General features: G+C 51.2%; 1 pseudogene and 1 gene segment (V, D, J or C); both read right to left on the bottom strand.

Moving 5' to 3' along the window:
* Nucleotides 1-6,429: 6,429 nt before the first annotated feature.
* On the bottom strand, nt 6,430-6,954 carry LOC120616814 (immunoglobulin heavy variable 3-21-like; the record flags this gene model as incomplete). The annotated part of the segment is given in 2 exon segments: nt 6,430-6,746; nt 6,848-6,954. Coding segments are annotated over 2 exon segments (363 nt in total), but the record flags the coding sequence as incomplete, so codon positions are not given.
* Nucleotides 6,955-8,910: 1,956 nt separating this feature from the next.
* On the bottom strand, nt 8,911-11,202 carry LOC120616806 (immunoglobulin heavy variable 3-23-like; annotated as a pseudogene).
* Nucleotides 11,203-15,940: the final 4,738 nt, after the last annotated feature.

Here is a 15,940-nt window from a genome sequence, read left to right as displayed (position 1 = left end):
TTGGATCAGCCTGTTTTATAGCTACATCCCTCCTACCAGTCTCAAGGTGGCTTTTGCTGTGTGTCTCCATGTGTAGGACTCAGTTCAGCTAGACTTCAGGTGATTCTCAAAGATGATTGCTCTGTAGTTTCGTGTAATTTTGATATGGTAGTGAGGGGAGGAAGCACAGCCTTTACCTGTTCTGCCATCTTGATCATAAAAGATATATTACTTCTGTACCAAATTTTCTGAGAATTTTTATCATGAATGAATTTTGAATTTTTTAAACAATGCTTTCGGTTTTTTCTATCTATGTGATAATATTGCTTTTCCCTTCACTCTGTGAATGTGGCATATCACATTTTTGATTTACATATTTTCAGTCCTACTAGAATTCTAGAAATAAATTCCACCGGATCATGGTAAGTGATCCTTTCCACATGCTGTTAAATTTCTTAGTGTAGTGAGAATTTTTGCATTCATGTTCCTCAGGAATATCGGCCTTGCATTTCTCTTAGTGTCCTCACTGGGCTTCAATATGTGTAATGGATCCCTCCATGAATGAGTTTAGAACTGATCCCTCTTCTTTGAATTCTTGTAAGAGTTTGAGAAGATCTCTTGGTGTTTGCTGATCCTGAAGCTGTGGTAGAATTCACCCTTGAATCCATCTGGAACTGAATTTTTCTCTGTTGGGAGATTGTCATTACGACTCAATTATTTTGCAAATTTTGTACCAATCTAGCAATGTTGGGATTAAATATCTAATTTAAGTACCAAGTAAGTGTACTAATAAATACAACTGTTGATGTACTCATCATCTGGACACCACACTAAATTCTCCCCACACACATAGAACTCAGAGGGGATAGCCCAGCCGGCACCCTAATTCTGCATCCTGCAGTTAGAGCTCAGTAACACACACAGATGAGGGAGCCGCAGGTGGTTTGTGCATCATGGATATACCTGACTTTATTGACAGTAGCCAGGGGTGTCTCTGCAGGACACAGGTGTGCAAGACCAACTCCGACACTGAGACTCAGCAATCAAATATATCTCTGCTCTTCCATTCAGAGAAGGAGGGATTTGTGAAAAGACGGACAAACTCATTCTACTCAATATTCATGTACATAGACAGAACCCAATGAGGATGGGAACACGTCTTCTCACAGGACGTTTGACAGTTCCTCTTGAGAAAGGCATCTCTCAGCCAGGACACTCCAAAGGAGTAAGGGATAATGCATTTGGGATTAGTGTGGAAATTACAGTTGTTTGCAGACCACACATTTAATCTCATATTTCATCCAAGAGGATGAAATAAAATTATGTTTCCTGATGTAAAATCCACAGAGTTTCTTATTCCTGAGAACACACCTCCTGACCTCCAACTCCAGGAAACACAGGACCAGGTCCCCAGGTGCTTCTCTAAAACTTTTTGTCATTGGTGCTGAATACAGAGCCTGGTGATAACTCCCAGACCATGACAGAGATAGGCGGTTAGTCTAAGCACAGTCATTTCAGTGTGACACATGAGTCGTCTCTTTTGGGCATTTGTCTCAAGAAAGACCCATGATTTTTTTAGACCCTTCTTAAAATGCGAGGTAGTGTAGAAAAATTCCACCTTTTACGCACAGACTTTAATTGTGTGCTGATCCAAACATTTGCTTTTTCTTCGTCCATAATTGATATATTGCCTTTGGTTCATGTGAGAATATTACCATGATTGCAATACAACTTGAAAAATCAGAGACTTCAGTGGTACTCACAGGCCCATAACTCTAGAGGGCAGTCCTGGGGAGATGATTTTAGACAGGAAGACCCAGACTCTGACAGGAAAAAATCTGTCACTTCCATCGACACCTGGTCCTTTATTTGTCCCTGTTCTCAGTGTTTCTTAATGCCCCCTGGTGTTCTTAGCATCATTTGGTATCCTGAGTGTCCCCGGGTGTCCTGAGCATCATCTGGTGTCCTGAGCGACTCCTGGTATTCTGAGTGTCCTTTGGTGACGTGAGCTTCTTCTGGTGATCTAAGCGCCCCCTGGTGTCCTGAGTGTCTCCTGCAGCCCAGCCCTCCTGTCTCCCTCCGGGAGCGTTGTGTCTGGACCCCCACTGATGTCCCCTCACTGTTTCTTACACAGTCACACAGCAGCGTGTCCTCAGTGGTCATGGAATTCAGTTGCAGGGAGAACTGGTATGCGGATGTGTCTCTGGAGATGAAGATGCATCTCATAAGGGTCAGGCTGTCGTAAGTGTTCCTACTGTAATGCTTGTCCCCAACCCTTTCCGGGACCTTCCATGGGGTCTGGCAGTTCGAGCTCCAGCAATGACCACTGACTGGGTTAGAGAATCCAGACACAGCAAAGGTGAGTGAGTGGGTCTGCGAGGGCTTCACCTGTCCTGACTCTTGAAGATGCACCTTGGACAGGACTGGGTTAGAGAATCCAGACACAGCAAAGGTGAGTGAGTGGGTCTGCGAGGGCTTCACCTGTCCTGGGCCCGACTCTTGAAGATGCACCTTGGACAGGACACCTGGGAACAAGGAGCATCAGTCCTGTTAGTCATGTACTGTCACAGGCATCCCATAGTCCCTTGTCTGACATCAGAGACACTTACTTTGGGGGCTGTCACCAGGCACAGGAGAAGACCCTACAATCACATCTTCATCGAGAACATAGAGCTGCTTTCCCAGAGACCTGAGCTCTGTGTGAGGAGAGAGCTGTGAGCATCCACAGCCCAGACAGGACTTATCCTGGGGCCTGAGAGGAATTTGCATGGAGTGCAGCCTGTTTCTGATAAGTGTGCAGGTATTGAAGTCAGTCCGCTTATGCCCTTTTGGGTCCTAGGACATTTTTTTCCCTTTCTTACACACATGCCTAGGTGTGAGATGGGAGGACACTTGGTTTAGGAAGCACTTTGGAATCAGGTCAAAGGACATCCTCTTCTGCGTTTAAGAATCAGTGTGGACTAGATCTGTGGATCATATAATTTTGATCATGGATTATTCAAATTGATATTCAAAAAGGAAAACTCTTCCATACATTTCCCCAAATCCAAAGAAACACAGTAAATAGACTCAACCTGCCAAATTGTGTAATCGTTATTTCATCTATCATATTATATTACTGTCAACTTAGATGTAAAAGTAATTGCAGAGTCAAGAACAGTCCCTCCCCATGACCTGGCTGAGAACCATTGTCCCTGCAGGTGCAGCCCTGGCCTCAGTCAGCTCCAGGGAACAGGCCAAGCCAGGTTAGGACCCACGAGGCCAGACCAGGCCATGCAGCCGAGATGAGGTTTGAGACCCTCTTTGACTCTCCTTTCTTCTCACATTCCCCACGGCAGGGCAGCCCCTTCCTGCTGGTGTGCGGATCAAAAGATGACCCAGGAAATAACCCCCAATGAGCTCTGACCACCCTGGAACCATCTTCGTCAGCCAACCACAGGGACTACTCTGGACCAGCAGGCGTTCTGAGGGGTGTGTGCACGCTGACCTGCATCCTGCTCATGGAGAGTCAGTTTGCAGCCTGCCGCCATGTTCACCTGGGACCCTGAGAGGAGGGAAGTTGCGAGGGTGACTCCTGGGAAGGGGCCGTGTGGTGTTGGCGGGTTAAGTACACAAGTGCAGGGGAAACGCAATCGTTGCATCCTTCATAAATCACTAAAGCGAGCTGAAACATGTGATGGGATTGCACAGCCTGGAGAGTGCTTCAAAGCCGGCTTGCAACCCTGAGACTTGTACACCACCCGCGTTCTAGAAAACCATAAAGTGAGGAGTAAATATTTCACAGTGCATGGTATGAACTGGGACGAATCTGACAGACTTAAAATCTATGGGCCAGATGTGAAATTTCCTCAGGCTGGTAAATGTCTCAGGAGATCCCATCGTTGACACAGTGTGGGATTGGGGGTCAGTGCAGCCTCGTGGGAATGAGACTGACGAGCGATGGCATCACTGACCTGCAGGCACTGGGGGACACGCCTGTGAGGACCTGTCGGCACTGGATGGTCGTGACCAGCATGATGGCAACGGGAGGAGGTCATCTCAGGAGAGAAGCAGTGAGAAGGTCTCCTCCAGCGTGCAGCCTTCCAGCACCTCAGTGGACACCCATGTGTTCTCCAATCCCACTCTGTTCCCTGTCTTCAAGTTGGAGGAGGAGAACGGAGTCCAATCACGTCCCAGGCCAGTCCAATTTGTGGCGTGTGGTTCAGTGTCCCCAGAGGTGCTCGCAGATGGGACATGCTCTCCCCTTCTCAGAGGACCTGCCACTCTCACCAGAGAAGCGTTTCAGGGGAGCACCTGGAGTGTCTCTGTGTCTGTTCTCAAAGAGCTTTAGAAACCACGGGGCCTGGAGACGTGGATCCCGGGGGCTCTGAAGGCTTTCCTTACTCACATGCCAGGAGAGGTCAGAGGGCAATGATGGCTGTCTGCTGGGGACACGTTCAAGTGAAAATTCCTGTGAGAAAGCGCCTGTCATAACGATGAGTCCATGTTGTTTGATGGACAGTCTGCCCCGGCCGGCGGGACAAAACAACGCGGGACGAGAAGGAACCTATGGAGGATGAAGGCGAGACAGGAGACACAAAGAGACAGAGGCAAGACAGTATTCTGATCAAGCCTCAAACTTTATTTTTCAGCGGGGATATTTATACAGGGCTAACAAAGGGAGGCGGGGCTAGCTGGCGGAAGACAAGCGCATTGGCTCTTGGATGGTCCGAGTAGGTGGTGCCACACGCCCATTGGGTCTAAGAGGATGGGGTGAGGGTTATTGACAGCCTAAGGGGTGTGTGCTTAGGGGGAGGAAGTGATGAAAGTTAAAGGAAGTAGGAAGTAGGAAGTAGGAAGTAGGAAGTAGGAAGTAGGGCTCCGCAATGTCTGAGGCAGGCAAAACACCCAGTCCTGCAACCAAGCCTCCGCGGCCCGAAGACCCGCGGCTCCCCACAGACAGTCTACTTCTACTAGTCCATGAATTAGACGCACACAGCAGATGTTCCAACAGATGTCACCTTTGACCTGTTGTTACTAGATGTAGGGATCTAATCTCATTACGTGTAAGAGACACCTGGACATATATAATTGACACGAAATCACTGAATGTCATAATATATTCGAGTCTCCCTCAGGAAGCTGGAATTTAGAGAGCACAACAGACAACGACGTGTTAGATCTCAGGTGAGGTCACATTTTGAAAGAGCATCGGTCCCCCTGGCAGGACTCAAAAAGGTGCATGTTTCACCTCACTCCAGGTCCAGGAACTGTCACTCCCGAAACACAAGCCAACCCATGAGTGCTCTGTCCCAGGGGAGCTGAGAGCAGGCGGGAGGAGACCCAGGAGTCTTGGCTTCCAGGATGCGCTAGATTTGGGGGACCACAGGTGTAATTTTATGGACTGAATTGTGCCCCTCAAACTCTGCATATTGGAGTTTGAATTCCCAATGATGGTATTTAAATTTGGGCTTTTAGGGGGCAAGAAAGGCTAAGTGGTTTGGTGGTCCCACCCCAATAGGACTGGAGTGTTGGGAAAAGAAGAGACATGAGAAGCTACCGGCACATCCAACGTATCCCCTGACCCCGTCTCACCACAGACACCGATGAGGTGTCCAACACGGTGCTCTGTACAGGTGCATCCATCAAGATGTCCACTGTCATAAGTTTTCTGAGTTCTTAGTGGCGCCCAATGGTCAGCAGCCAGCTGTGCCCACACCTGACACAGACCTGTCCTTTAATAGTGAACGTGTGACCTTGAATCATAAGTGTTCATGACACGTAGGGTAAGCAGGTCACCTATAGACTCCCTGAGTATATACTGCCTGAGCAGTCTACAAATGGACAGAACTGTTAGATTAACGATAGCACATGAACTAGGGACAGGTGAATGCCATATATGCATAATCCCTCTTCTGTGACTGGTCTAGGTGGAAGCTGGGTGATTGAGCTGGGACCCAGCTTCATGGAGCTCAGATTTAGTGAAGTTAGGACAGTAGATGACACCTGGTCATATTGGGAGGGTTTCAAAATCCACCTGAGTAAGTGAAGACCTGGAGGGTCCTGTGTTGTAGGCAGGACAGAAATGGCATTGGATAGAGTCCTGGGGGGCTGATTCTACCCTGTAGCCACGTGTCCTATCTGAAGGGAGGCCCATGTGGGGACAGCGTGTGTCTGTGGGGGGCAGAGCCTGAGCTCAGCACACAGGTCCCTGCACTGTGCTGTGTCTCTCTGTGTGGAAACAGTTCCCACCCTTGGGACACAAAGCCCACGGGTGGTCTCTCTGTCATGAGAGGTTTGAGAGGAAATCGTTGCTTCCAACAGGAAGCCCCTTCCCCAGCTCCCTGTGCACCTGCTGCTGGGCTGGTCTATGTGTGCTGTGCTGTGTGTACCCTGAGCGCCCCCAGGTGTCCAGAGCACACCCTCCTGTCTCCCTCAGGGAGGTTTGTGACTGGGCTCACACTGAAGGCCCCTCACTGTGTCTCTCGCACAGTAATACACGGCCGTGTCCTCAGCCTTCAGGCTGCTCATTTGCAGGTACAGCGTGTTCTTGGCATTGTCTCTGGAGATGGTGAATCGGCCCTTCACGGGTTCAGCATAGTATATGTTCTTGCCAGTTTGGCTAATGGATGAGACCCATTCCAGTCCCTTCCCCGGAGCCTGACGGACCCAGTTCATGGCGTAGCTACTGAAGGTGAATCCAGAGGCTGCACAGGAGAGTCGCAGAGACCCCCCGGGCCGCACCACGTCTCCCCCAGACTCCACCAGCTGCACCTCACACTGGACACCTGTGAACACAGACATGTCGGGGTCAGGAAACTGTCTCACGTCCCTGTTCCTCACACATTCCCACTCACGTACACCGCATCCCTTGTTCCCCATCAGTCACCTCGTAAAACAGCGATGAGGAAAACCCAGCTGAGCCCAAACGCCATGGTGCGGCGTGCGTGTTCAACCTGATCCCGGAATGGGGACACCTGGGAATCGCGGGGCTGGGCTCCTGTCCCAGAGCTGCAGACTCAGGGCTGGGCTGGCTTTTATCAGCAGAGGGGCCCTATTTGCATGTGCTCTGACTGTATAAGGAGCTCTGGGTTAGGACTCACAGAGTGGGCAGAAACCAAGAGCAGGCGTGGCTGTGCTTGGGCATGTGGTGGCAAGGAGTTCATTTGGTGAAATACGACTTTTACTGTGACATGTGTTACTTAAACATTTAGCACCATCATCTTATTTCATTTTATTCACACACGTAAGTCATGGGATGTGATATCATTTACCTGCATCACAGGTGAACAAGGCCAAACAGGACCACAGAGAGCTTGGTGGTGTTGAGAGCGCACGTGTGTAAGAGTGAACTCATGTGTGTGGCCTGCACGCTCCCCACTGCACCCCACTGCTCCCCTGAGCCACCTCCAGGACAGAGGGGATGTGCTCAGTTAGGTGCAGTTCTCCGTCCTGCATGAGCGCGTGTGGGATTTGCTGCCTTCTAGTGCTAACGGAGAGCACGTGCGAGAACCAGGGTCACAGGTGTATTGCAGGCGTCTGTCCCATCTGAGTGTCACTCTCTGTGCCTCTAACTTTCTCTGTCCACTGATAACTGCACTTGGACGGTAGTCGTCTTGCTGTGGTAGAGCTCTGTCAGCCACAGCCACGCCAGGATGACGTGTACAGTTGGAATTGCACGCACATACATGATGTCCATGTTACATCCTCAGCATCATAATTGGAAATGCAGCATGTGGTGTGATGCGGACTCACACGGGTCAGTGCTGAGTATCCTTCCAATGAGTGCGTCCACCTCCGTGTGAGCCTGTGCACCTGCTGAGGGCTGTTGGAGAGTTCATAGTCCCTGGATTCTACAAGGAAAGTCAATTCTCAGCCTGTAGATGTAGAGACCTCAGAAAATGTTCTTATTCTTACAACACACGGCTACAGTGACAAGCAAGCTGCACTAAGTGTATATCAATAAATTCCTTTCAACATATCAGCTATGCAACATGACAGATGTTGCACCCCAAGGTCTGGATACTCAGATGCCCCAGAAAAATATGGGATCATAATCTGCCTGCCGTTGTGATAGGTGTCCAGAGGGCACGACCCTAGAAAGAAGAAAAGTTCAACTAGAAACAGTTAATCATTCAAAATGCCACTGTCTTAATTTCATGGAACACTTTCCCCAGTGAGGGCACAGAAGGCCCTGTGAACCAGGAAGCGAGACCTCAAGATGCCGAGTCTGTTGGTGTCTTTATCATGGTCTTCTCACCCCTGGACTGTGTGAAGCAACTTCCAGTTGTCCTATAAGCCACTTCATCTCATGTTATTCTTTAATAGCAACTCACAAGGGCTATGAAATCGGTACAGAGAGATGGGGGTGCTGCTGTAACAGATACATAAAAACTGGACGCTGCGTTGGAGCCGGGCTGAGAAAAGATGCTGGAAGGGTGTTGAGAAGCGTGTTAGAAGAAGCCTCAATGCTGTGGACGGGCCTTTAGAGGAGGATCTGTGGGGAGCTCAGAGAGAAAGACGGGAGCCGGGGAGCAGCCTCAGTCTTCGTGGAGGAAACCTCAGCCGTCCTGAGCAGACGCAGAAATGTGGGTGACGACGGCCATCGTGACGGGTGCTCGGATGGTGCCGGAACCTTCTTAGTGGATGCTGGAGGGAGACGGTCCTTGTTATGGACGGTGGGGAACTTGTGTGACGTGTTTCTCCTGCTGTTCTGTGGAAGGTAGAATGAGGAGAACCAAATCGGATGCTCAGCTGAGGCTCTTTCTACACCAAGGGAGGCAGGTCAGGCTCAGCGCCCTGACGACTCGTGGTGAAGGACAGCAGAGACGGGGATTAACTGTTCAGAGGCCGTACGATTGATCCTTTACCTCTGCCATGATAACAAGCACCACCACTGCAGGCTCTCTCCTGGAGTCTGGCGGATCCAGCTCATGTAATGGTCACTGAAGGTCAATCCAAAGCCTTGGAGGACAGCCTCAGAGTTCCTCCAGGCTGTCTCAGGTCCCCCCCAGACTCCGCCAGCTGCACCTCAAACTGAACACCTGCAGACAAGACAGACACATTGGACTTAGTAGAGTAGGCGTGCACACGCACACGCACGCACATGCACACACACACACACACATGCACACACAAGTCCCCAGTTCCTTCCATAATGTCACCATGTAAAATAGTCACAACAAGAGCCCAGCTCAAGCCAAACTTCATGGCGCGTCCTTCGGGTTAACTCCTGGAGCAAATGGAAACTTCGGAGCCCAGGGTTGGGGCTGCGTCCTCAGAGCTGCAGGGCCGGGAAGGGGCTGATCTCATCAGTGCTCGGGTGCCTCATTTGCACGTCCCCCTCCTCTAAAGGACAGAGATGCAGGTCCCTGGGTGAAGGTCCTCCCTGCACTCAGAGGGACAAGCGTACTCTCGTGAAAGCGGGGTTTTTACAGTGGCCAGACTGTGCGTGCTGTAGAGTTATATTTGCATTGGTAAATGCTACCAGCAGTCATTTAAACAAGGTTAATTCAAAAAGATATTCCACACGCACAGTATTTGGTGTTATTCCAGCTCAGAATGGACTCTCCTTGTCCGAGCATCTGTGCACGGAGAGGTTAATGGCATCGTCAACGTCCCAGGGCTGGTGGCCGGGGGCATGGCGGGGGGTGCCTGTTTGTGTTTCCAGACACTGTTGGTGCCTGTCCTGCTTCTGTGCAGTGCGAGTCCATCAGAGCAGCGGGGGACGTGGGGACGAGGAGACACACACTCAGCGCAGCCCACCTGCCCCGGACAAACTCTTCGCTTGGCCATCTGCTCTTCTCGCTTATTATTTTAACAGGTGTTAAGGGGAATAAGTCGACAGACTCTATTTGTTGATGTTTGACGCTGACACATTGAGGGTCATCCCTCTGTCTCCCCCATCGGCCCCCACACGGGAACTCTGATTCCAAAGTGTGGGTTCTCTCTTGTTTGATGCAGGTGGGAGACTGAGACCACACAAGCCCTCCTGTGAGCAGGACCCTCCCCAAGCCCTGTCACCGAACCGCAACAAAAGCCCCAAACAAGGCTCCTTTCCCTGCTCCATCAGCCCTTTCTGAATTGCCGAAAGCCGGATCCACTCTCAACAGACACATCAATAATGGTGGTGATAAAGCTTTTCATAGTCTGTGTGCGTGTGACATCTTCAGACTGGGCACCCACACCGAGCTGCTGGGGTCCCTGTGCTTCTGCACGGTGTAACTACTATTGGCATCATAAGCATGATGTCCAGGCAGTGACACCACCCAGACCTCGCCAAGGGCCTCGCTGCTCTGGTTTGGGTTTACGCGTTTCTGTTGCTCAGTGTCCCGCGCACTTGGTCCGCTGCTGCCGGGCGTGGACACGAGCTGTGTGCTGCCGCACCGTACCGTTGAGTCCAACAGAGCCGCTTTACAGATTTTGCTGGCTAATTGAAGAAGATTTGATGGTTAATTTGCATTTACACAATAGTGACTCTCTGCGTTCCGTGCATGCAAAAATGTTTTGCTCCTTTTACAACAAACACCAATGGTTCAGATACTTACGACGCAAACACAGAATCATGTAGGAAGAGAGGATATGACAGAAACGGTTCCATAGAGACGAAGCCCCAGGCCCTGACTGGCACCCTCTAACTTCCACTGCCACCTGCTTCTGAGGCTGCTCCCCGTGCACAGTGTGACCTGAGCACCACCTGGTGTCCTGAGATACCCTGTGACCTGAGGGCCACACCCCCATCTCCCTCACGGAGGTCTGTGACGGGGCTCACAGTGACACCCCTCACTGTATCTGTCGCACAGTAATACACGGCCGTGTCCTCAGCCCTCAGGCTGCTCATTTACAGATGCAGCGTGTTCTTGGCATTGTCTCTGGAGATGGTGAATCTGCCCTTCACAGAGTCAGCGTAGTATGTGCTACCACCACCACTACTAATGGATGAGACCCACTCCAGCCCTTTCCCCGGAGACTGGCGGACCCAGCTCATGCCGCAGCTACTGAAGGTGAATCCGGAATCCGCACAGGAGAGTCGCAGGGACCCCCCGGGCCGCACCACGTCTCCCCCAGACTCCACCAGCTGCACCTAACACTGGACACCTGCGAACACAGACACGTCAGGGTCAGGAAACGGTCACACATCCCTGTTCCTCACTCACACCCACTCACGTACTCAGTGTCCCTTGTTCCCCATCAATCACCTCGTAAAACAGCGACGAGGAAAACCCAGCTGAGCCCAAACGCCATGGTGCGGCGTGCGTGTTCAGACCTGATCCCGGAATGGGGACTCCTGGGAATCGTGGGGCTGGGCTCCTGTCGCAGAGCTGCAGGCTCAGGGATGGGCTGGCTTTGATCGGCAGAGGGACCCTACTTACATGCCCTCATTCTATTGGCACAGCTTTGAGACTGGACGTGTGTATGAAAGGCAGTTCCCTGTGCAGGTGTGAGTGTCCTGGACACTTTGGTGGCTGAGACAGCGTCCCATGTATCATGACTTCTTAGTAAGTGATTGTGCTGGGACCATACTCAGCAAGGATTGTCTTCTATTTTTATATGTGCACAAAATACGTGATTTGGGTCTGTTTTCCCTTCCCTTGGCCGAAGCGAAGCTACACGCTGCCGCGCAGGAGAGCTGGGCACTGTGTCGGACAGCTCCCATCTGGGGAGAGTTAGCTCGCATGGCTGTCTCTGTGCCACCCCCTGGGCCCTGCTCCCCTGAACCAGCTCCGGGGTAGAGTTGGGCATGCCCCATGGGATTTGTAGAAACCGCTTCCTATAGCTAAAAGTCGCTTTTTAGCATCGTAGTGTCTGTGTAAGATTGTATAGAGAAAGGAAGAAGAATTTTCGAGAGTCTCTGAAGGTTAAGCTGTCATCTATGTGTATACCAGTCTACTGGAACCATCCGTCCATTGTGTACTTGCAGTAGCCCTAATAGTGCATGTCTGACCATTGTAAACTGTACAGCACAGCAGGATGCAGGCATCATTTGAATCTACGGGCACGTTATTGGACGCGGAAGCAAGGAGCACAAGTGCGGACAGCCCCAAGCACTTGTCCTCTACTGGCGTTATTCCCAATGACCCTCTAGAGGGACCTGTATAAAGCCCAGCTGAAGCAGGCTTCTCCTGAAGAGACTGACAGGCAAGAGCCACCATCCTCGCAGGAACCAGGGACCCTATCAGTAGGGCGATGCTGTGGGGGACGGTGTTTAATATTAGTGAACCTGTGGGTGGATGGGAATATTTGGTGGGCTGCTAGAGTCTGCTTCATGCTTAAAACCTGTGGCCGTTCCATGGGAAAGACACTTTGTCATTCCAGGTTCATTAGACGTCTTGAGATACAATAACTTTCTTGCGTAATCTGAGCAACACCTGACACAGCCACAAGTGTTCACACCGGAACCAGGCAGAGGGAGATCAGACTCCAGGAGAAGAAAGAGGTCTATGACCAGAGATGTGAGGTGACGTCCTCGAGGCTGTGGGGATGGAGAACGGGCCCTGAGGCAGGGTGGAAGGAGAAGCCGCTGCAGAACCAGGAAAGACACAGAAACCTCTGTCAGAGGTTCTGGCTGCTGAAAGAGACCACCACATCCTGGGTAGCATGTGACCAACACTGTTGCACGACCCACAGTCCAGGAGGCGGAAATGCAAGGTCCATGCGGCAGCAGGGTCACAACCGGTGAGTGTCCACTTCCTGCTTCATGTGTCCTTGATGTGTCCTCATATGGGAAAGACATGCATGCTCTCTGGGGCCTCATTTAGAAAGGATCTAGTCCCCTTCATGGGGACTGTGCTCTCACCACCCAGCACCTCCCAGAGACCCCACCTCCTAACACTGTCCTCTGTGGGGTTAGTAATTCCACATGTAAATATGGGGAACACACGTGTTCAGACCACAGCACACCCCCAAGATTCTGGGCACATGTGTTCCTGCCAACACCTTGATGTCTGTCCAGGAGACTACTCAACCTAACTCCCCTCATCCAGAGACCAAGGAGGTGCATGTGTGCCCTCGGCAGAAGCAATGACAAATGACAGAGACCTGTGAGGAAACGCGGTCCCTGCATCTTCCTGCAGGACACCTGGACTCGTGACACCTTTCCCTGAGTGCCAGGTGTTCCCGTGAGTGCCATTTATAGTGACAGGTTTCCGTCTCTGTGTGAGGACGTCAGAGGACACTGTTCGCTTCCTTCCTCAGCCCCACACGGCTGCCCTCTCCCTCAGGGTTTCTGTCACTCTCAGAATGTGGGCTGTCACTCTGTGTGTCTTGCACAGTAATATGTGGCCGTGTCCTCAGGCCTCAGACTGCTCAGCTCCATGTAGGCTGTGCTAGTGGACTTGTCTGCGGTCATGGTGACTCTGCCCTTGAACTTCTGTGCGTAGTCTGTGCCACCATTATTAGGGTTAACGCGTCCCATCCACTCAAGCCCTTGTTCTGGTGCCTGTCGCACCCAGTTCATATAGTAGCTGGTGAAGGTGTATCCGGAAGCCTTGCAGGAGACCTTCACGGAGGCCCCAGGCTTCCTCACCTCGGCCCCAGACTGCACCAGCTGGACCTGGCTGTGGACACCTGTGGAGAGGAGACAGCAGTGGGTGCAGAGCCCTGACTGGCCCTGGTGACCTCGTCAGCCCAGGACTGGGGATCCCCTTACCTGTGGCCACTGCCACCAGGAGGAGGACGCTCCAGCTCCAGTCCATGCTGAGGGTGGTGCTGTCAGGGCCTCTGTGGGGGAAGGCGTGATGGTGGGTGCTGTGAGGACACAGACAGGTCCCTACTTAACCTAGTGCACCTCAGCTCATTTGCATATTCATGAGGCAGAGTATTCATAGCTGAAGAGTTGGCCCCACCTGAGAGAAGTTGATAACACAGAAACCTTGATCAATGAGCATATGAATCCCAGGTACAAATGCTTGTTGTGCATATGTGTCCTTGTCAGGGGCCTGATCTCTGTGCAGACAGAGCTTTTCCCTCTGAAAAATGAGTCCGACAGGACGTCTTCTCACTGCGCATGCTCCTTGAGTGACACAGCAGACTGGATCTACCTGGGCTCTGATGTCACACCTTGTATTCCTGGGTCAGGGTGTCTCTTAAATGTCACACTGAGTAAAACACACCCTGCCACCAGCTCCCCACATTCAGATGTCTAGATGCCCTAGACCTGCCCCTTGGTGTGTGGTTCTTATTGTGTTCTCAAGATTGTCAACTGATCTTGACAGAATAGAACCTTTATTTTTATTTCTCCAGTCCCAATCTATTTGTAAATTTAGATGATTTGTGTAAAGAGGAAGCCCCAGGCCCTCAGAGAATTCCCTTGCCCACATCCTCTGCACCTACTATGCGTGCACAATACTTGCTTGGTGGGTCCGGAGTGGCCCCTGCAGCCCAGCCCCCATGCTGCAGGGGAGGGTCCTGTCTGGGTTCAGAGGGCATGACCTCACAGTGGTATTAAGTGTCCGTGCCCTGACTTCAGGATGCTCCCTCAGGGACACCATATGCTTTTGGCTTCACTTCTTGATATAGTGAATTGGCCTCACTCGCCCCCAATTTCTGAGCGGGGTGGTCCCAAGCAAGGGCTTTGTGAACTACGAGGGAACCTTTTCTCTGGGGCTGACACAAGCCCTGACGCAGTCAGCATTCTCTGAGTTTAGAAGTTCTCGAGGGTTTGAGGGAGATTCTCTATCCTTTAGGACCCTCTGTTTTAAGGGTCTTAAAATACATGCAGATACAGAACATCTGGCTTGAAAGAAAGTCCACTTTTATTATTCAGTACATTAAACACACACAGCAGAGGTTCCCTCAGAGGTTGTATTCTTGCTGTTACTAGATGTAGGGATCGATCTCACCAAGTGTAAGTGGCCCCTGGACTGACATCACTGGACATGAAATCACTGAACATCTGGGCAATGTCAAGTCTCTCCCAGGAAATTAGAATTCAGAACGTACTACAGCCAACGGACCTGTTAGACCTCCGGTGATGCCCCATTATAAAGGGTATTCATGCCACTGGGTGGACCCAGCAGATGCAACTGCAAACCCATACCAGGGACTATCACCTCTGAAACATGAGCCAACTCATGAGGGCTCTGTCCCAGGGGGAGCTGAGAGCAGGCGAGAGGAGACGCAGAGTCCTGGCTTCCAGGATGCGCTGGGACACGAGGTCCACGATCACGTGTGAGAGGCACTGGTCTCTGCGTGAGGATGTCTCGTAAGCACTGCTGTCAGGAACCTGTGCCTGTGCCGACATAACCAGGAACGTGATGAACATCCTCTGGTCAGTGAACCCTCTCACAGTTAACCCTGGGATCTTTCTATGTATGAACTGTACGCCCACCATTCATGTGGTGAAACCTAGCACACCATGGACTGTATGGCAGAAGGGTTCTTAGGAAGTGTCAGGGATAAATGAGACTGTAGGGTGAGTCCTCATCCACTGGACCTGGTGGCCTTATGAGAAGAGGGGGCAAAAGAGACACATCTCTCACTTTCTCCAGCATGTGAGATTGCACCTAGACGTCAGCTGTCTGCCTGTAGGGAAGGATTCTCACCAGGTATCGATGTATCTGGACCCTGTAACTTGACTTCCTGATTCCATCACATGAGACAATAAATTACTGTCATCTAAGCTGCCTAGTCTTTAGTCTTTGCGATGGCAGCACATGAGACAGACTGTGGTACTGGGGTGCTGCTGGAATAAACACCAAAGATGGTATAAGTGGATTGGAACCAGATGATGGGTAGGAGGTGGGAGACTTTTAAGTGCCTGCTAGAAAATTCCAAGCTTGCTGTGAGGGGTGTTACGGGTGATTGTGCAGAGAGCTCAGAGAGAGGACGGGAGAGCCATGGAGGAAGCTCCCACACTCTGGGAGAAGCGAACACAGTCACAAGGACAGCGGTCGTTGGGGTGTCGACATTGGGAGCCGTTCTGGTGAGGTGTCCATGGAAATGAGAAACATGGCCCAGGTTCTGCAGGAAATGTGACCTTGTC

Source organism: Pteropus medius, unplaced genomic scaffold, assembly GCF_902729225.1.
Source record: "Pteropus medius unplaced genomic scaffold, Ma_sr-lr_union100, whole genome shotgun sequence".
Classification (NCBI taxonomy): Eukaryota; Metazoa; Chordata; class Mammalia; order Chiroptera; family Pteropodidae; genus Pteropus; species Pteropus medius.
Note: the sequence above shows the minus strand (reverse complement) of the source record. Positions and strands in the feature narration are given on the sequence as shown.